The sequence below is a fragment of the Pleurodeles waltl genome, chromosome 3_2 (genome assembly GCF_031143425.1).
Source record: "Pleurodeles waltl isolate 20211129_DDA chromosome 3_2, aPleWal1.hap1.20221129, whole genome shotgun sequence".
In the NCBI taxonomy this organism is placed as follows: domain Eukaryota; kingdom Metazoa; phylum Chordata; class Amphibia; order Caudata; family Salamandridae; genus Pleurodeles; species Pleurodeles waltl.
In genome coordinates, this window is record NC_090441.1 from 84,784,473 (window position 1) to 84,804,996 (window position 20,524).

Consider the following 20,524-nt stretch of genomic DNA (forward strand, 5'->3'; position numbering starts at 1 on the left):
CTTTTATAGGGTCTAATTTATTTATGCTTTTCTGATTAGCCTTTTCTATATTTTCAAATATTGACGCCCTCTTATCTCTGCCCTACATTCTGAGTATTCTTCTCAACATCTGTGTCCTTGTCTCTGTGCTATTGTATGAGGTCAAACACGAATGCAGAGACAGCTCAGTTGAAAGGTTCAAAGAGTTAAGCGCACATACACGTTCAAAGTCTGCTGGGGGATGGCTTCCCCAAATCGCACGTGCAACATGTGAGGGGCTGAGACTAAGGGAGGAGAAGTGGGCGTGCTCTGGGCAGCCAATCATGCATCTGAACTTTTGGTTTATCTTGGAGCTCGCCTGTTTCAAGTGTTCTTTGCTGGATTACATTCGTGTTGGGTTGTGGAGGTCTAACAAGAATCATTCAGCATGGTAAGTTCGATGCCTTCCTCATGGACCCCCTGCCTTGGTGTTTAGGGCAAAAGTGGCATACAGTTTGAAAATATTTCTGTAATGTAGACTGTTATTCAATACTTGGGCTTTTCCAACTACCAAGTAATGCAGACATTATGGGAGAAAACAGTGGTAAACCAAGTGTAACAGGAATGTCCTGCAAATGGCGAAGGGTGGAATTTGGGCACTATCAGTACATCAGTGGGGTTAGGTTAAATAATCTTGGTGGCAGAGAGCACACTGGAGGGAACTAGCTAGATAGAGCAGGAAGGTTACGTTTATGTTGTCAGATGTAAAAGCCGAAGGTTAGTTTAAAGTAGATCTTTGAATATGGTGAATCTTGCAGGTGGGTTCTTTGAATATGGTGAATCTCCCCGCGGGAAGACAGGGAGTGTCTTTGAACATGATGAGTCTTGCTGGTAGTATAGATTTCACTCTGTGGCACTCCTTCAACTGGACAGGCTTGTTTTATTTTGACACTTTAAAGGACAGAGGCACATCTACTGGAGAAAGATGGTTGGGAGGAGTCTCACTTGGGGTGAATGGTACTTTGTAAGGCCCTTGCTGGAAGAGGACTGGAGTTAGTGGTAGTGTCGATGGTGATAAAGTTTGCACTTGGTGTCTTCATGGTGTTGTTCTAGTATATCTTTTTAAGCAGCCTCGCTGGCAGTATACCATAACATAACAGGACTAGTGTCCTAGAGCAAGGGGTCAGTCGCTTATAATGTATGCGGTGTTCAGAAAAGTACTATTAATAGGGCATTCTTTATTGTAGGGAACAATGAAGCGGACAAATCTCTTCAGAGCAGTACTCTTGTTCAGTGCAGTCTCACAGTCATATATGCAGTGTAATGAACAGGACAAGGATTTTGGGCAATAAATGAATCACTATTTTGATCTTTGTAGACTATTACTCGTGTTAGGGACAGTCTTTCCTGAAATGAACGATGCAGTGTGAAGAGCTCTCTGCATGGGGATTAGGGTTACTTGGAGTTTTGATTTTTGTTAAACGTGTAGTCTAGACATCTGGGCTATATAGACATCCCTACACTGAGTCAACAGTCGACTGAGCTCTATAGCACAGATCTAGGATTAGGTCCTTGATCAGGGGCCAATCAGTGAGTGCAGTGGTCAAGGGCAGGACCAGGGTTAGGGTTTTCCTCAGTGGCAGTGAAGGACGCAGAGTGCAGAGCTCTACAGAGCCGGGCTGGGGCTCGGGGAAATCTCGCTAATGCTGAACAATGCAGTGTGTGGACCTTTCTAGAACAGAACTCGCCTCACCAGTGGTAAGGGCGCTATGTATGGCACTCTCTAGACTAGGTTCAGGGTCAATATTGCCCAACGTAAATGGTGCAGTTTCAGAACTCTCCAGAGCTAGAATTAGGTTAACGGTAGTATCACTGTTGGTAAGAAAGGCACTATAGACCTTGTTAGAACAGGACTAAGGTTAGGTGATAGTCTCACTGGTGAAGAACAGTGGGCTGTGGTCACCTCATTGGAGCATAGTGAGTTCAGCCATATTTAAGGGTGTCATATAGGAACATGATTAGAACAGGAGCATGTTAAGGGAATCTTGGCATATAGGTTGAAAAGTGAGATCATGAGGTAAGCAGACGTTTTGGGTAGAGTCTTTGGTAGTGAAGGGTGCAGTGGGAGGGCACAACTAGCGCACAGTGGTCTACTAGGACTCCAGCAAGGAGGGAACAGTACAGTAAAAAACTTGTCAGATTAAATCGAGGATCAGCTAGTGCAGAACAGTGCAATGTAAGGAAGGCAGCAGGACAGATGTGCAGTGACACAAGACGATGATGAAGGTTGCAATGTGGGGGGTAGGGCTGTGACAATACATCCTACTCAAAAAAGGAGATATAACATGGGACTTGACGAGAAGACAAGGGTCAAGGGGAATGCCGACACTTAATTATTAAGACCTTAATAAGGGTGTGACATAGTAGGATATGACTATACCTAACAGTTTTCTTTCTTGGATTAGCTAGAAATCGCACAAATGTAACTAAGAATATCTGCAAAAGTATCTCGTCTTAAGTAGTAAGCCTTCAGTCACCAAAGACCACTCGTCCAACATGACTAATCCAGTCTTGAACCTGCCAATCCTTTGTCACAAAGTCATGCACCTACTAGGCTTGGTCACAGAAGCAGGTCAATAGATATTCCTCTCGCTCGAGCAGGTGTTTCATTCTCTGCTTGCTGATTGGTGTTCCGGTCCCCAAATCTCTGATGAGAAATCCGTAGGTAATCTCAAAGACCACCACTGTATTGACTACAAAACAATCAAATGCTTTCTAGTCCAAAGGCTAAAAGTCAATGCAAGTCTCTTTCGAAGTTTAAAACCCATCTTCCTCTCGTCAGATGCATCATCCTCAAATCCGAAGGTTTATCTGAACCGCATTTACTTCACCAAAACCATCTGGCAAGCCCTAGCCCTTAAATGGGTGTTCTATAGATCCCTCCACCCATCAATGACTTATGAAACACTGGATGAAGGGGTTGGTCATTATTTGTATTGTCTTGTATTGCAACATTTATGTAACGCTTACTATCCTTAAGCGGACATTAAAGTGCTTGCATGCATGAACAGTATGCTTTAGCATGTCGGCTATGTGGCTGGAAGGCTCTTGTCTATGTGAGACGTGTTTCCATGTTGTGAGTGACGGTCACCAAGCTGTGGGTATCTTTTTATGGTACACATCGCTTAGCATTGTGGTGGATCAAGAGGTGTGCGAGATAAACGCACAGTTTACGGTTTTCAGTAACAGTTTTCAGTAAGCTGGCAGCAGTAAGAGCAGCTCTTCAGGCCAGTCAAGTTTTTTTTATGATCATAGTCCACTTAACAGGTTACTGCCTTGGGCTGTCCAATCTGAGGTATTTTGTTAAATGTGTATGGTAATCAGCAGGCCTGAAAAGAGAGAGAAACGGTAGGGAGATCTACTGTAATTGACTTTGATGCTATCATCCAATATCTGATTGCCATTGTTAGATGTAGTATGTTGAATTGTGTCTTCATTCTTTTAATGTTGTCATTAATCCAGCAGGTGTTCTTTTTTGTGGATAACCCTGGATGTTGTCTTTATCAGTATCTGTTTGTTCAGTGCTTTGGAGATCCAGTTGTAGAAAATGTGTTTGAATAAATCAGAGAGTATCTCCAGATGTTGAAGGCCCAGTGCTGGTGAGGAGTCAGGATTGTCATAATTAGGCCTGTTAGGTGATGGGAGCGATGTCAGTTGTCCCCTTTTTACCATACCAGACCTACAGAACAGTTTTTGCCATCGTTGGCAAGTATGTGTTTTGTGGCCTAGTACTTTATTCAACCAAAGAGACCCTTTCTTTCTTGTGAATGGGTTACCACATCATTTGAGGTGTCTGTAAAATATCAATGTTGTGCTATAAGATTTTGATAGCAAACCACTGACATTTTAGATACTGATTCAGAATCTGGAAGGGATGCCTACATCACGCCCCATCTAGACTCCAAATCGGTATCCATTCAGAATCTCCTTTTATGAGCCAGAAAAAAGTTTTTGGCTTCTAAAAAGAGATTAGCACATAAGAAAAGACATTCTAACATTGAAAAATGCCGAATTGGAGCGTTTGTAACCATTAACATTTTTTATATTTCTGCCCCTATATTTTCTATAGTTTTAAAAGGGCTGGTTGCCACTTTTGACTTTGCTTTTTAAAATCCTCCCATATTGTCAAAGACAACAGCTTAGTCCGCACAGCATACTCAAAGTGAGGCTGATTGGCTTTGCAAATGCTTATTTGAAATACTGTAATATTCAAACATGGTTTACTAAACAATGCCTCAGTTAAATGGTATTTAAAGTTGCACAACTGTTTAGCAATGTTTTAATTTTTAATTTTTTTATTTCTATAACCAAAATTGTATTCGTTTTATTCAGGTACCACAACATTACAAACATAACCACTAGACTGTAATTAGCACTTGTACAGCAAGACATATTCCCCACATACAATCCCTCATAGCCTAGCCCATCCCATGATATGCTAGCCATTTCCCTATATCTTTTGGTGTTTCTCTTGAACATCCCCTGGATACAAAGATGGGACACCAGTCTATTGTATTGCTCCAACTGAACACGGAGGGCACGGATGGAGAGTTCCAGGATTTAGCAATGTCTCTTTTGATGAGTATTGACCCAATCCCTACCAGGGATCTCGGATATTGCCTATGATGCCCAACAATGCCACTTATGGAGTAGGGTCAATCAGCATCCCCAAAACCCATGACAAGGCCGCAAACACCACCCACGGTATTGTCTGATTAGAGGTCATTCCCATACCACATTTAAGACGTGGGCGTGTGGCTAGAGCATCTATGGCCAGATGGCAACTCTGCTTTTTTGGCTCACCACAGTCTCAGGGGTGTAAGGTAACTTGTGTGGAGGAATTGTAGTTGGATAAGGCAGAGTCTGGAGGAAATAACCAGGGTCCTAGAGGACATGTATGCATCTCTCCCATCAGGGTTTTCCAGCAGTCCCAACCATCCCACCCAGCTGGTTTGTAATATCAAGAAAGGGTCGGGGTGTTATTCACAAGTGTTTTGTAGATTCCTGATATCCCTCCCTTACCTATTGGGCATTGAGGTCACTGGCGGTTTGCATTTGCGGACATTGCTAAGAGCCTCTTTGTGTGGGTCTAGGGTGTGGCATAGTTGCAAGTATCCAAAGGACTGGGTTTTATGTAAGGAGTACTCAATGTGGAGGTCACAGAATGATTGTGAAGAGAGGCTTTGTGTTGTAGCCATCGCCTTCTCCACAGTGGTGTTTCAACTGTAAGTTTGCGATCCCAACCCATCTATGTCAGTGCAAACTGCAATGCAAGTAGAGTCGTTCTAGTGAGTTCCGGGAGGGTACACAGGACAGGATTCCCGTAAAACAATAGTAGGATATTATCCTGGTCCAGGATTGCTATTTCTAGGCAGATGATCGGATTGTGCCATCTACTACCTAACCAGTTGTTGATGGCTAATATCTGAGTTGCCTAGTAGTAAAGACGACACCTAATAGTAAAGACAAACGTCAGCTATGCCCATTCTCCCATCATTTGGTGACTACAACCGTTTGTCAGATGTTATACGTATGGTTTTGTGAAGCCATGGATAAGAACGTGTTTTAGTAAGTCAATGCTTTAACCATGTACGGGGTTTGAGTAATGGGAATTTCTGGAGAACATATACTAGGTGTGGTAGTGCAATTGTTTTGAAGTGGGCCACACTGTCAAGGATTTGTATTTCTCAGTGAGTTCTTGCGACAGGGGCTATTTGGTGCGGAATATAAGGGTTACAAAAAGAGACCTTTTAATGAGGGTACATTTATTCAACCTACCCATATTCGAGGCTTATTTCAGTAAACCTGTGACAGTATGGATCTTGTAAATTTTTCAGACTGTCTACGTCTCCCCTGTCCCAGGCAACCCTCATATCTTCCTTTCTCAGGGCGTGCCTACGGCTGCACCATGCTCCTGTCTGCAGTAAAGAAGGGGTTCCCAGTTAAAGGGAGCATAGCATAAGAAGACTATTTAACCAGCTCGTCTATTTATTTTTCTCTAAAAAGTATTATTTCATTTGGGTCTTGAGAATGTGGAATTTATGAATGAAAAATAAAAAAAAATCTTTATACTACTCGTTCTCGGAGATAATGTTAATCTCAAATGATCATAGTGCTCTTTTGAAGACTGTCTATCTCTACATACCATGACGTAGATGACGAGCATCCCTCCAGTTGGCGCTGCACACTTAGCTCGACCAAGTCATGTACTTTGACTCAGCTTCTGCACTGTACGCTACGATGGTTTAACTCTTTTCTCTCTGCCTTTTACATTTGTGTTAACCCTGCTGCTTTGGTTATTTACCATTTCCTTATGCCCAATTTTCCATACTTAGGGGCATATTTGGGGGCCCCTAGCACCTCTTTGTGCCATATTAGCGTCAGTTTTTGTTCGCTAATGTGGCCCAACGAGGCCAAAATCCCCCGCCATATTTACAAAATATAACGCATTGTACCACTTAGTAACCATTTACGCTACATTATGCCTGCACCAGGCATAATTTATGCAAAGGGGGCATTCTCCCGTTAGAGGGGCTGAAAAAATGGTGCAAAGAAATCTAACAGATTTTCTTTCGTCATTTTTTACGGGATTTTTAATACCTGCTCAGGGCAGGCGTTAAAAGGAGGCTTCCATTGGTTACAATGGGCCTCAATGGGCTTTGCAGGATTAGCATTAACATTTTTGATGCTAATCCTGCAAAGCGACGAACTAGCTTGAAAAATGATGGCGCTAGTCCCCTAACTATCACAATTGTGGGCCGTATTTTAAATACGGCGCACACATGGTGGCGTTGGGGGGGGCTCTAAGGTGCGCATGAAAAATGCCTTTCTTAAATATGCCCCTTAGTTTACATCTTTTTTGTTACCTGTAGGAAGTTGGCTCTGTATATACTATTTCAAAGTAAGAAATAGTGTGCACAGAGTCCAAGAGTTCCCCTTAGAGGTAAGATAGTGGCAAAAGTAGATCATTCTAATGCTCTTATTTTGTGGTACTGTGGTCGAGCAGTAGGCTTATCAGAGGGTAGGGTTAAGCATTGGTTGTACACACAAAGGCAATAAATGAGGATCACACACCCAAAGACTCCAGGCCAATAGGTTTTTATATTGAAAAATATATTTTCTTAGTTTATTAAGAACCACAGGATCAAGATTTACAATAAACACTTTAAATGAAAGGTCCTTCACTTAGATACTTTAGGAACTTTGAATGAAAAAAATATCATGTACAGTCTTTGTAAAAATGGCAATAAGCTATTTCATAAGTGGACACAGTGCAAAAATCAACAGTTCCTGGGGGAGGTAAGTAAAGGTTAGTTTTGAAGGTAAGTAAAACATTTACAAGTCTCAAAGTTGGGGCATAGGCAGCCCACCGTTGGGGGTTCAAGGCAACCCCAAAGTTACCACACCAGCAGCTCAGGGCCGGTCAGGTACAGAGGTCAAAGAGGTGCCCAAAACACATAGGCGCCTATGGAGAACAGGGGTTCCCCGGTTCCAGTCTGCCAGCAGGTAAGTACCTGCGTCCTCGGGGGGCAGACCAGGGATAGTTTTGTAGGGCACTGGGGGGGACACAAGAAGGCACAGAAAGTACACCCTGAGCGGCGCAGGGGCGGACGGGTGCAGTGTGCTAACAGGCGTCGGGTTTTGTATAGAAAGCAATGGAGAGACCCGGGGGTCACTTCAACGATGCAGGCAGGCACAGGGGGGGCTCCTTGGGGCTGCCACCACCTGGGCTAGGCAGAGGGTTGCCTGGGGGTCGCTCTTGCACTGGAGTTCGCTTCCTTGAGGTCCTGGTGGCTGCGGGTGCAGTGTTGGTTTCAGGCGTCGGGGCCCTTGTTACAGGCAGTTGCGGTCAGGGGGAGCCTCTGGATTCTCTCTGCAGGCGTCGCTGTGGGGGCCCAGTGGGGTCGTCTCTGGTTACTCACGGGCTTGAAGTCACCGGGGAGTCCTCCCTGAGGTGTTGGTTTTCTCCAGGTCGAGCAGGGGGCGTCAGGTGCAGAGGGTGAAGTCTCACGCTTCCGGCTGGAAACGTGAAGTCTTTGGAAGTTGCTTCTTTGTTGCCAAGAAGTACGTGGTTTTGAACAGTGCCGCTGTTCTTGGTCCTTGGGTGCAGGGCAGTCCTCTAAGGCTTCAGAGGTCGCTGGTCCCTGTTGGATGCGTCGCTGTTGCAGTTTTCTTCGAAGTTGGGAGACAGGCCGGTAGGGCTGGGGCTAAGGCAATTGTCGTCTCCGTCTTCTCTGAAGGGCTTTAGGTCAGCAGTCCTTCTTCTTTGTTAAGGTTGCAGGAATCTAGTTTCCTAGGTTCTGGGGTGCCCCTAAATACTAGATTTAGGGGTGTGTTTAGGTCTGGGAGGGCAGTAGCCAATGGCTACTGTCCTGGAGGGTGGCTACACCCCCTTTGTGCCTCCTCCCTGTGGGGAGGGGGCTCATCTCTAATCCTATTGGGGGGAACCTCCACTCTCAAGATGGAGGATTTCTAATCAGTGGCGTAGCGTGGGTTGTCAGCACCTGGGGCAAGGCAAGTTGTTGCGCCCAGTGCGGCCGGCCCCCCCTGTACCCCCCACGCTACGCCACTGTTTCTAATAACAGGAGTCACCTCAGCTCAGGACACCTTAGGGGCTGTCCTGACTGGTGGGCGGCTCCTCCTTGTTTTTCTAATTATCTCCTCCAGCCTTGCCGCCAACAGTGGGGGCAGTGGCGGGAGGGGCGGGAACCTCCACTAGCTGGGATGCCCTGTGGTGCTGTAACAAAGGGGGTGAGCCTTTGAGGCTCACCGTCAGGTGTTACAGTTCCTGCAGGGGGAGGTGGGAAGCACCTCCACCCAGTACAGGCTTTGTTCCTGGCCACAGAGTGACAAAGGCACTCTCCCCATGTGGCCAGCAACATGTCTGGTATGTAGTAGGCTGGCAGAAACTAGTCAGCCTACACTGGAAGTCGGGTTGGTATTCAGGGGGCACCCCTAAGGTGCCCTCTGGGTGTATGTTACAATAAATTGCACACTGGCATCAGTGTACATTTATTGTGCTGAGACGTTTGATACCAAACTTCCCAGTTTTCAGTGTAGCCATCATGGAACTGTGGAGTTCGTGTTTGACAAACTCCCAGACCATATAGTCTTATGGCTACCCTGCACTTACAATGTCTAAGGTTTTTCTTAGACACTGTAGGGGCACAGTGCTCATGCACATATGCCCTCACCTGTGGTATAGTGCACCCTGCCTTAGGGCTGTAAGGCCTGCTAGAGGGGTGACTTACATGCAATGTGAGGTTGGCGTGGCACTCAGAGGGGAGTGCCATGTCGACTTACTCATTTTCTCCCCACCAGCACACACAAGCTGTGAGGCAGTGTGCGTGTGCTGAGTGAGGGGTCCCCAGGGTGGCATAAGACATGCTTCAGCCCTTACAGACTTTCCCTGGCATCAGGGCCGTTGGTACCAGGGATACCAGTTATAAGGGACTTACCTGAGTGCCATGGTTGTGCCAATTGTGGAGACAAAGGTACAGTTTAGGGAAAGAACACTGGTGCTGGGGCCTGGTTAGCAGGGTCCCAGCACACTTTCAAACCATAACTTAGCATCAGCAAAGGCAAAACGTCAGGGGGTAACTATGCCAAGGAGGCATTTCCTTACATTGCCTCTGTCTTTTCACTAAATATTTCAATATGCTTGACTTGACTGTAAATGCATCTGTACTTCGTTAGGTACTGTTGCCTTTGTTTTCTGTACTTTTTTGCATTACTTTTGTACTGCTGAGTGGATAAAAGTGCCCTATTCAATCTTACAGTACCTATATAAAAACAAATTGAAAACAAATACCATCTTTTCTGGACTGTTTTTAATTAGGATCGTTTTTATACGCATAGCATTGTGGTGCGTTCTAAGGATAATGATTTCACAACGATGAAACTACCAAGAGTTGTTTTCTGCGTTTTGCAATTAAGATAAGGGTAGATTTTGCTGGATAACGGTCTTGTTAATTGCGTGATTATTATATCAAGACTGGCTATTGCTTAATTATGTATTTATTCAAGCGTATTGTTTTTACATTTGTATATATATGCGTGTTGGTTAAATTGTAACCGAAATAAACTAAATTCACTTGAATAAGCAAAACTTTAAACGTGCACGGAAGAGGAAAAAGATGATCATAATATATAGATCTTCTCTGCAACTCTGGTATTTCCGGTGGAATATCATTCCTAGTTGTGCTGGCTGCAGAGGCCCGCCTGAAGATCTCTAGCTGTGCTAAACCACCCCTAGGGTAAGCTTAAGCCCTGTCACCAACACCAACCCAGCGTGCCGCTCTCCCTGGACCTTGTTTTCTGGTAACAAGTTGGAACATAACCCACTCCAGAAAATAGCCATGTATTACAAAACGCATACTTATGTACACAACAACACCACCCATAAAACATTAGGTCAAGTCACAGGCTACATGAAGACGACTATCAGATAAGTAAAGAGTTGGAAAACAACTTTGTCTGAAGGTCGTTGTAACTGTATCTGTAGACTCATATGGTTGCGGGACTTAGTAGAGAGAGGACCAGTGCTTAATTTGAGCCCGTGGTTTCTGTTTCCGGTCCAGTGAGGACCTGGCTTGGCAGTTCGGTCTGGACTGTTCCCATGAGGAACAGGGTCAAGACTGATTTGCATATGGCTGGGTCCAAGCTGGGGTGGCATGGTGAGCAAAAAAACGATGGATTAAACCCAGATCTATGACTGGGGGTGAGTGTTTGACAATGTTCAGCATTCCGTCCATCACTTGTTGTTTTTGCTTTGTCGCCCTAAGTGGGAAGGGTATGCCCAGACGTGGGTCCCGTGCTTCCCATGCCACTGGATTCAAGCTAGCCTGGCTGATGAGGGGTGAAACCCCGAAACCGGTCCCAGGATGCTTGTTTCCGGTCCAGTGAGGACCTGGCTTGGCAGTTCGGTCTGGACTGTTCCCATGAGGAACAGGGTCAAGACTGATTTGCATATGGCTGGGTCCAAGCTGGGGTGGCATGGTGAGCAAAAAAACGATGGATTAAACCCAGATCTATGACTGGGGGTGAGTGTTTGACAATGTTCAGCATTCCGTCCATCACTTGTTGTTTTTGCTTTGTCGCCCTAAGTGGGAAGGGTATGCCCAGACGTGGGTCCCGTGCTTCCCATGCCACTGGATTCAAGCTAGCCTGGCTGATGAGGGGTGAAACCCCGAAACCGGTCCCAGGATGCTTGTTTCCGGTCCAGTGAGGACCTGGCTTGGCAGTTCGGTCTGGACTGTTCCCATGAGGAACAGGGTCAAGACTGATTTGCATATGGCTGGGTCCAAGCTGGGGTGGCATGGTGAGCAAAAAAACGATGGATTAAACCCAGATCTATGACTGGGGGTGAGTGTTTGACAATGTTCAGCATTCCGTCCATCACTTGTTGTTTTTGCTTCTGGTGCGGGGACACCTGCACTTATTTTCCTGCCTGAAACATTTACTGGAGCAAAAGACACATATATGGGAAAGACGGAGGAAGAGAAAAACGAAAAAAACTCACAAAGGGAGAAAGCTGCAAGAGCGAGCTGAAGGGGCATAAAGAGGCTAAATGGATTGAAGAGGCCCGAAATGGCTGACGCTGCCTCAGTATTCCGGGCTCTCACATTTAATTTCAGCAGCTGCGTGATTAAGAGGAGGGCTTTGGGAATCTGCACGTTTTTATTTACAAATTAAGCACTGGAGAGGGCCAGCAACATAAGAAGACCAAACATGGTCAGTGTTCACAGGACTAAATACTATGCTGATCTTCTTGCATGGCTGATAAATCTTGAGGCAGTAGATGGCGAGCCACATCAAGATTCTTGTGTGAGACATCCCACCAACCTTTTCTACCTGCTTTAGACTGTTATGTAGAGCCTTCTGGAGTGAAAAGTCATTTTCATCTATGCATCTGCAAGATCAGTACTATGACGCTCAAACTCGACCGTGGCCCCTTAAGAGGAAATCACATTATACTTCTGACCTGAGAACAGGTGGTGTAGGAGGCTGGCCTGGCATATAGTGGGTACCTGATGGTACATACACCTTGTGCCAGGTCCAGTTATCCCTTATTAGTATATTAGTAGTGTTCTAGCAGCTTAGGCTGATAGAGGTACCTATAGCAGAGGAGCTTAGGCTGAACTAGGAGACATGCAAAGCTCCTACTATACCACTTATATCATATAGCACTATATCATAAGAATCACAATACTCAGGGTTACTAAAAATAAAGGTACTTTATTTTAGTGACAGTGTACCAAAAATATCTCAGAGGATATACTCCCTTAGGAGGTAAGTAAAATACACAAAATATATACATAAACCAAAATCAGGTAAGTAAACAGTTAGAAAAGTAGTGCAAACACTTTAGAATACAATAGGATGCAATAGGCCTAGGGGCAATACAAACCATATACTAAGAAAGTGGAATGCGAACCACTTAGGGACCCCAGGCCTAGTGTAGTGTGTAGAGGGTCGCTGGGAATGTAAGAAAACACTAAGGGTGTCCAATATACCCCACCTCAATACCCTGAAAAGTAGGAGTAAAGTAACCCTACTTCCCCAGAAACACACTAAAGTCGTAGGAGATTCTGCAAAGACCACAACTGACTGCAAAGCACTGAAGACAGATTCCTGGACCTGAGGACCTGTAAAGGAAGGGGACCAAGTCCAAGAGTCATGAAAGTGTCCGGGGGGGGCAGGAGCCAACGAAACTCCGGATGAAGGTGCGAAATGGCTGCCTCCGGGTGGAAGAAGCTGAAGATTCTGCAACAACAGAAGATGCCAAGAAAGTTTCCTTTGCACAGAAGTTGTCCCACAGCGTGTTGGAGGATGCAGAGTTGTTTCTTTTGAGAAAGACTGCAAACAAGCCTTGCTAGCTGCAAAGGTTGCAGTTGAAGAAAATGGGTGCTGCCGACAGAGGGGGCCCTCAGCAACACAGAGAGCCCACGCAGAAGAAGGCAGCACCCACAGAAGTACTTGAACACGGGTTCAAGAAAACTAAGCACGGCAGTCGTCTCAACACAACAAAGGAGGGTCCCACGAAGCCGGTGGTCAACTCAGCGAGTTGAGCAATGCAGGACGGAGTGCTGGGGACCTGGGCTGTGCACGAAGGATTCCTTGCAAAAGTGCACAGAAGCTCTAGCAGCTGCAGTTCACGCAGTACACAGGATTACTGTCTGGAGAGGGGAGGCAAGGACTTACCTCCGCCAAATTTGGACAGATGGACCACTGGACTGTTGGAGTCACTTGGATCCAGCACCTGTGTTCCAGGGACCACGCTCGTCACGATGAGAGGGGACCCAGAGGATTGGTGAAGCAGAAGTTTGGTGCCTGCGTTAGCAGGGGGAAGTTTTTGTCGACCCACAGGAGATTGCTTCTTGGCTTCCAGTGCAGGGTGAAGGCAGACAGCCCCCAGAACATGCACCACCAGGAAACAGTCGAGAAAGTCGGCAGGATTAAGTGCTACAATGTCGCTGGTAGTCTTCTTGCTACTTTATTGCAGTTTTGCAGGTGTCCTGGAGCAGTCTGCGGTGTCGATCCTTGGCAGAAGTCAAAGAGGGAGGTGCAGAGGAACTCTGGTGAGCTCTTGCATTCGTTATCTGAGGAAAAGCCCACAGGAGAGACCCTAAATAGCCCTCAGAGGAGGATTGGCCACCTAGTCAGGTAAGCACCTATCAGAAGGGGTCTCTGACATCACCTGCTGGCACTGGCCACTCAGAGGCCTCCATTGTGCCCTCACACCTCTGGATTCAGATGGCAGAGGTCACACTGGAGGAGCTCTGGGCACCCCTCCTGGGGTGGTGATGGACAGGGGAGTGATCACTCCCCTTTTCTTTGTCCAGTTTCGTGTCAGAGCAGGGCAGGGGGTGCCCTGAACCGGTGTAGACTAGTTTATGCAAGGAGGGCACCATCTGTGCCCTTCAAAGCATTTCCAGAGGCCAGGAGAGGCTACTCCTCTCAGGCCCTTAACACCTATTTCCAAAGGCCAGGAGAGGCTACTCCTCTCAGGCCCTTAACACCTATTTCCAAAGGGAGAGCGTGTAACACCCTCTCTCAGAGGAAATCCTTCTTGGGACTGGGCTGCCCAGACCCCAGGAGGGCAGAAACCTGTCTGTGGGTTGGCAGCAGTGGTAGCTGCAGCAAAAACCCCAGAGAGCTGGTTTGGCAGTATCTGGGGTCCATGCTGGAGCCCCGGGGATGCATGGGATTGGCACCCCAATACCAGATTTGGCATGGGGGGACAATTCCATGATCTTAGACATGTTACATGACCATATTCTGAGTTACCATTGTGAAGCAACATATAGGTATTGACCTATATTTAGTGCACACGTGTAATGGTGTCCCCGCACTAACAAAGTCCGGGGAAATTTCCCTGAACTCTGTGGGGGCACCTTGGCTAGTGCCAGGGTGCCCTCACACTTAGTCACTTTGTCACTAAGTGAGGGTTGGACATATAGGTGACTTATAAGTTACTTAAGTGCAGTGTAAAATGGCTGTGAAATAACGTGGACGTTATATCACTCAGGCTGCAGTGGCAGTCCTGTGTAAGATTTGTCTGAGCTCCCTATGGGTGGCAAAAGAAATGCTGCAGCCCATAGGGATCTCCTGGAACCCCCGATACCCTGGGTACCTAGGTACCATATACTAGGAAATTATAAGGGTGTTCCAGTGTGCCAATTAGAATTGGTGAAAATGGTCACTAGCCTATAGTGACAATTTTAAAGGCAGAGAGAGCATAAGCACTGAGGTTCTGGTTAGCAGAGCCTCAGTGACACAGTTAGTCACACAGGAACACACATTCAGGCCACAAACTATGAGCAGTGGGGGTCCTGGCTAGCAGGGTCCCAGCGAGACATATAAAACACACTGACAAATAGGGTCTTCACTATGAGCACTGGGGTCCTGGCTAGCAGGATCCCAGTGAGACAGTAAAAACACCCTGACATATACTCACAAAGAGGCCAAAAGTGGGGGTAACAGTGCTAGAAAGAGGCTACCTTCCTACATGTGGCTTGATGTGCAAAGGTATTCTGCAGTTGCAAAGCCTAAGATTCACAAACTCAAAGGGTTTCCAACTGCAAAATACTGTTTTACCATGATTATTACCTGCCCTTCTGACTCATAAAAGGGGTTTTGTGACCGGTCCGTATCACATGAAAGGGGCTTCTCTCTCCTATCTGTGATTCTGAAGTGGTTGTATCAATGGTCTGTGACCTCAACTGCAGTCACAAATCATTGATCAAATACCTTCAAAATCATTGATCAGCTAGCAACACCTGAAAGGGGTTGGTACTTCATATCCCAGTGTGATTGGAATCAAGACAGCAGGCTCTATGGGAGCCAGCTGTGGTCCAAGGGACTGCCGGCTTTCCAATAACGTCCCAAACAGGAACAACTAGCACCAGTGTCTTTAATGGACACGGATCACTTTAAAAAATATGTTTCCTGTTCGGAGTGCAAGTGCAGGTATGGAGGTGGTGTCCCTTGCAGGCTTCCTTCCCTTTATTCCCACCCAAGCACAGGGAGTTGGAAATTATGACCTGCTTAATTAATATTCATAAGGTAGGTCGTTTTGCGACCCCCCAAGTAACATACAATTTGCCCTATTTGTATATAGACACACCAGAAATTGCGTTGCAATTTGAAGCCCAGTCATGTGCAAATACAGATGCCTGGTTTGCAAATGAGAATAATATATAAGGTCCAGGGTATGCAAAATGTGAATGGAATACTTGCACTTCCCTGGTGCTCTTGCTCCCTCTGGAGTCAGCCTCATGGTGCACACAACATCTATTATTCAAACTTCATGAAAATTGTGAAAATGCATATTCCCTCACACGGCAAGCTCAGGTAAATAACAAAGGCTAAATGAAATCAATCAATAAATCAATCAGTGTATTTTTAGAGCGTACCACCACCCGTGAGGGTCTCAAGGCGCTGAGTGGGGGGAGGTTGCTGCTACTAGTCAAATAGCCAGGTTTTGAGCCGCTTCCTGAAAGTCAGCAGGTCTTCGGTCTGTCGTAGGGGCAAGGGAAGGGTGTTCCAGGTCTTGGCGGCGTGGGGGGAGAAGGATCTGCCTCCAGTAGTTGCTCTTTGGATGCGGGGGACGGTGGCGAGGGTGAGGTCGGTTGAGCGGAGTTGGCGGGACGTGGTGTGGAAGGTGAGTCGTCTGTTGAGGTAGGCTGGACCGGTGTTGTGGAGTGCCTTGTGTGCGTGGGTGAGGAGCTTGAAGGTTATCCTTTTGTTGACGGGGAGCCAGTTTAGGTCTCTCAGAAGGGGAGTGATGTGGCTGTGGCGGTGGGCATCGAGGATCAGGCGTGCAGAGGCGTTTTGTATGCGTTGCAGTCGTTTGAGGAGTTTGGCTGGGGCTCCTGCGTAGAGGGTGTTTCCGTAGTCAAGTTTGCTGCTGACGAGGGCTTGGGTGACTGTTCTTGTATCTGTGGGGATCCATCTGTAGATCTTGCGGAGCATGCAGAGGGTGTTGAAGCAGGATGAGGTGACGGCGCTGACTTGCTTGGTCATGGAGAGTGTTGAGTCGAGGATGATGCCCAGGTTGCATGCGTGGTTGGTGGGTGTTGGGGCTGCTCCCAGAGCGGTCGGCCACCAGGAGTAATCCCAGGCTGAGGGGTTGGTGCCGAAGATGGGGATCTTTGTCTTATCTGAGTTCAACTTCAGTTTGCTGTTCCTCATCCATTCGGCGACGGCCTTCATTCCTTTGTGGAGGTTGGATTTGGCGGTGAGGGGGTCGTTGGTGAGGGAGAGGATCATTTGGGTGTCGTCGGTGTAGGAGATTATGTTGAGGTTGTGCAGCCGGGCGACACGGGTGAGCGTGGCCATGTAGATGTTGAAAAGTGTAGGGCTGAGGGATGAACCTTGGGGAACACCGCAGATGATCTTGGAGGCTTCGGAGCAGAAAGGGGGAGGCGGACGCTCTGGGTTCTGCCGGAGAGGAAGGAGGTGGTCCACTCCAGAGCTTTGTCCCGGATCCCTGCGTTGTGGAGGCGTGTGCGTAGGATGCAGTTTCAGACGGTGTCGAAGGCGGCCGAGAAGTCCAGGAGGATGAGGGCCGCAGTTTCGCCGTTGTCAAGCAGGGCCCTGATGTCGTTGGTGGCGGCGATGAGGGCGGTTTCAGTACTGTGGTTGCTGCGGAACCCTGACTGGAATGGGTCCAGGATGTTGTTTTCTTCGAGGTAGTGGGTCAGTTGTCTGTTGACGATCTTCTCGATGACCTTGACCAGGAATGGGAGCAGGGAGATGGGGCGGATGTTCTTGAGGTCTCTCGGGTCTGCCATGGGTTTCTTGAGTAGGGGTTTGATCTCAGCATGCTTCCAGCTCTCGGGGTAGGTCGCGGTCTCGAAGGTGATGTTGATGACTTTGCGGAGGTGGGGTGCGATGGTGGCGCTTGCCTTGTTAAAGATGTGATGCGGGCATGGGTCTGACGGAGATCCAGATTGGATGGTGCCCATGGTTTTGATTGTGTCGTTTTCGTTCACGTTGGCCCAGACGAGCAGAGGGTCGTAGTTGAAAGTGGGTGGAGAGTCTGAGGGGTCGGTGATTGGTGGGGTGGTCTCGCTGTTGAAGCTGTCATGGATGTCTGTGATTTTGTGGTGGAAGAAGGCAGCAAGGGAGTTGCTCAGGTTTTGTGAAGGTGGGATGTCATTTGTGCTGGAGCTGGGGTTGGAGTGTTCATTCACGATGTTGAAGAGCTCCCTGCTGTTGTGTGCGTTGTTGTCCAGGCGGTCTTTGAAGGAGGTTTTCTTGGCAGATCTAATGAGGTGATGGTGATTGCGGATGGTGTTCTTGAAGTCGGCATGGTTGTCCGGTGTCTGTTCGAGGAGCCACTTTCTCTCCAGTTTCCGACAGGTTTGCTTGGAGGCTTGAAGGTCCGAGGTGAACTAGCTGGCTCTCTTGTTGGCACCTCTGTTGGAAGGTTTATTGAGCGGGGTGAGAGTGTTGGCACAGTTGTCGATCCAGCGCCAGAGGTCGAGATTGGTGGGTTTGGTGGGTGGTTTTTGGGGGAGGCTGGTCTTCAGCTGGTCTTGGCTGATTTTGCTCCAGTTGCGGCGGGGGATCTGTTGGGTGCGGTGGTGCGTGGTGGGTTTCTGGAAGGTGAAGTGGATGCAGCAGTGGTCGGTCCATGGGAGCTTGGTGGTGTGGCTGAAGGTGACGTGGGGGCTAGCGGAGAAGACGGGGTCCAGCGTGTGGCCAGTGGAGTGTGTTGGGGTAGTGACGAGTTGTCTGAGTCCGAGGGTGGCGAGGTTGTCGATTAGGGCGGTGGTGTTGGGGTGTTGTTATTCTCCAGGTGAAAGTTCAGGTCACCGAGGCGGACGTAGTCGGCGGAGGCTAGGGCGTGCCTGCTGACAAGGTCGGCGATGGAGTCGCAGAACTGAGGCCGTGGTCCGGGGGGTCTGTAGATGAGGGTTCCTCTGAGGGTGGTGTTGGGGTTGGTATGGATCTGGAAGTGCTGGTGTTCGGCGGTGCTGAGGGTCGGTACAGGTCGGAACTCTGATGGTGTTTTTGTGGACGATGGCAATTCCGCCTCCGACACCGTTGGTGCGATACCTGCGGGTGATCTTGTAGCCATCCGGAATGGCTATGGAAATGTCTGGGGCCGAGGAGGCGTTCATCCAGGTCTCCGTCAGGAAGGTGACATCCGGGTGGAGGTGTCGATCGGCATGTTAGCGTGCGGAGCGGGTGTTAAGTAGGATGCATCGGAGGTAGTTGCGGTCAGGCTCGGCAGGAGGTTTGGCGATTTCGAGGCTGGTGAGACTGGTGAGGCTGCAGTTCCGGCAGGTGAAGGGTCCCTGAGTGTGCTTAGGGGAGGCCAGGAAGCAGGCATGCGCTCGTCCGGTGTTGAGTGCGCGGAGGGTGCTGGCGGTGTAATGGCATTGCTGGCTGTGGTGGTCTTTGGGCCCAGGGGTCCTGGCGCAGGGCGCAGTCTGGGCGCGGACTGGGCGCGGACGGGCGCAGACGGGCTTGCCTTAGGCACGCCCGCTGCATGCGTCCGAGCAGCGGCTGCCATATAAGGGGAGGTGGGAGGGAGGGGCAGCAGGGAGGAGGGGCGAATGGGTGATCAGGGGGGCAGGGCCGCAGGGACACAGCAGTAGGAAAAGGGAAATTGAAGTGGAGGGATGGGGCGGAGCCACAGGGACACAGCGGTGGGAAAAGGGAACCTGAAGTGGAGGGAGGGGGCGGGGCCGCATTGACACAGCGGCGGGAAAAGGGAACTTGAGTGGAGGGAGGGGGCGGGGCCGCAGGGACGCAGCGGCGGGAAAATGGAACTTGAAGGGGAGGGGGACAGGGACGCAGCGGCGGGAAAAGGGAACTTGAAGTGGAGGGAGGGGACGGGGCTGCAGGAACGCAGCGGCGGAGCAGAAAAAAAACAAATAACAAAAAGGGAACCTGGAGCAGCGGCAGCACCGGCATGTGGTGCAGGGGAGTGGCCTGCCTGAAGCAGGGTCAAGGGTCGCTCGATGAAAGACGGTTTACTCCCGGAATATCAAGCTTTAAATATTGACAAGCAAAAATATTGTGACCAGGAGATCGACTAAAAGAATGTGGAGTTCAGAAAATAGTAAATTACCAATATATACTTACCTTCACAAAATTCTGGGTGTTGATATTTTGTTCACAATATATTTGCATGGTGGAATTTTTGTACTCGATATTCTGATATTTTTGTGCTCGATATCCTGACATACAATCTGAGAGAAAGAAACATGAATGATACACAATCGTGTGAAATAGCCACTGAGGATGTCGGCTCTCTGATCCACTGCCCCTTTAAAGGAGGGAGACATGCTTTTACAGCATTTTACATTATTTTAGATTTAATTGATCTATACGCTTAAGAACAATTTCATCAGCATGCCGCAGAATAGGAAGGTGAGACCACCCAGGACATCCCAGCAGAATGTAGGTCTGATCCACAGCAGGAAATGAAGAGCATGAACGATCTGAACCTAATAGATAATAGCAGCTGTGGATCTAATTACATATTTTTCGACAGTCTGCAAGGTTCATCTGGTATCTCCATACGGTCTTCATGTGGAAGAATAAAGCATGCCCAAGTGACCACTTAGGACAGAATACCATCGAGGTAGAGGTGAGTTGGGATTTCCAGAGTAGTGCAGATGGAGGCCCTTGCATAAGCCGGCACCCTGCGAACATGAGTTGTGCAGTGGTGCTATGATGGACCAGCTTTGTTTAAAAATACAAGCTGCACCATAAAAGGTGTCCTACACAACACAGCTTTAGAAACATGTTTGTATCCCTAACCTTTAAAATAAGGAAACAGATGACCATCTACAGCAGACCAGTCCTAAACTGCCAGTGGATTGTTGTGCTAGCCTTTAATAAAGCTGCCCTACTAGTATTTAGCCAAGTAGAGCTGAAAGTCAGTCAATCCCTGCAGTCAGTAAATAAACAAGAGTCTTTTTTGAGAGGTTTAGCAGAATTTAGCCCTGACAATTGAGCATTCCTTAAAATCACATTCGCCACC

General features: G+C 48.0%; 1 protein-coding gene across 2 annotated transcripts in view; it reads left to right on the plus strand.

Annotated features, from left to right (window-relative positions):
- Positions 1 to 346: 346 nt before the first annotated feature.
- LOC138286509 (4-hydroxyphenylpyruvate dioxygenase) overlaps positions 347 to 20,524 on the plus strand; it is a 560,744-nt gene continuing 540,566 nt past the window's right edge. For both annotated transcript variants that reach the window (XM_069226859.1, XM_069226860.1), the window contains exon 1: positions 347 to 409. In XM_069226859.1, coding sequence (XP_069082960.1) covers positions 407 to 409 — 3 coding nt within the window. In that variant the 5' untranslated portion in view covers positions 347 to 406. The remainder of the gene's footprint in view (positions 410 to 20,524) is intronic.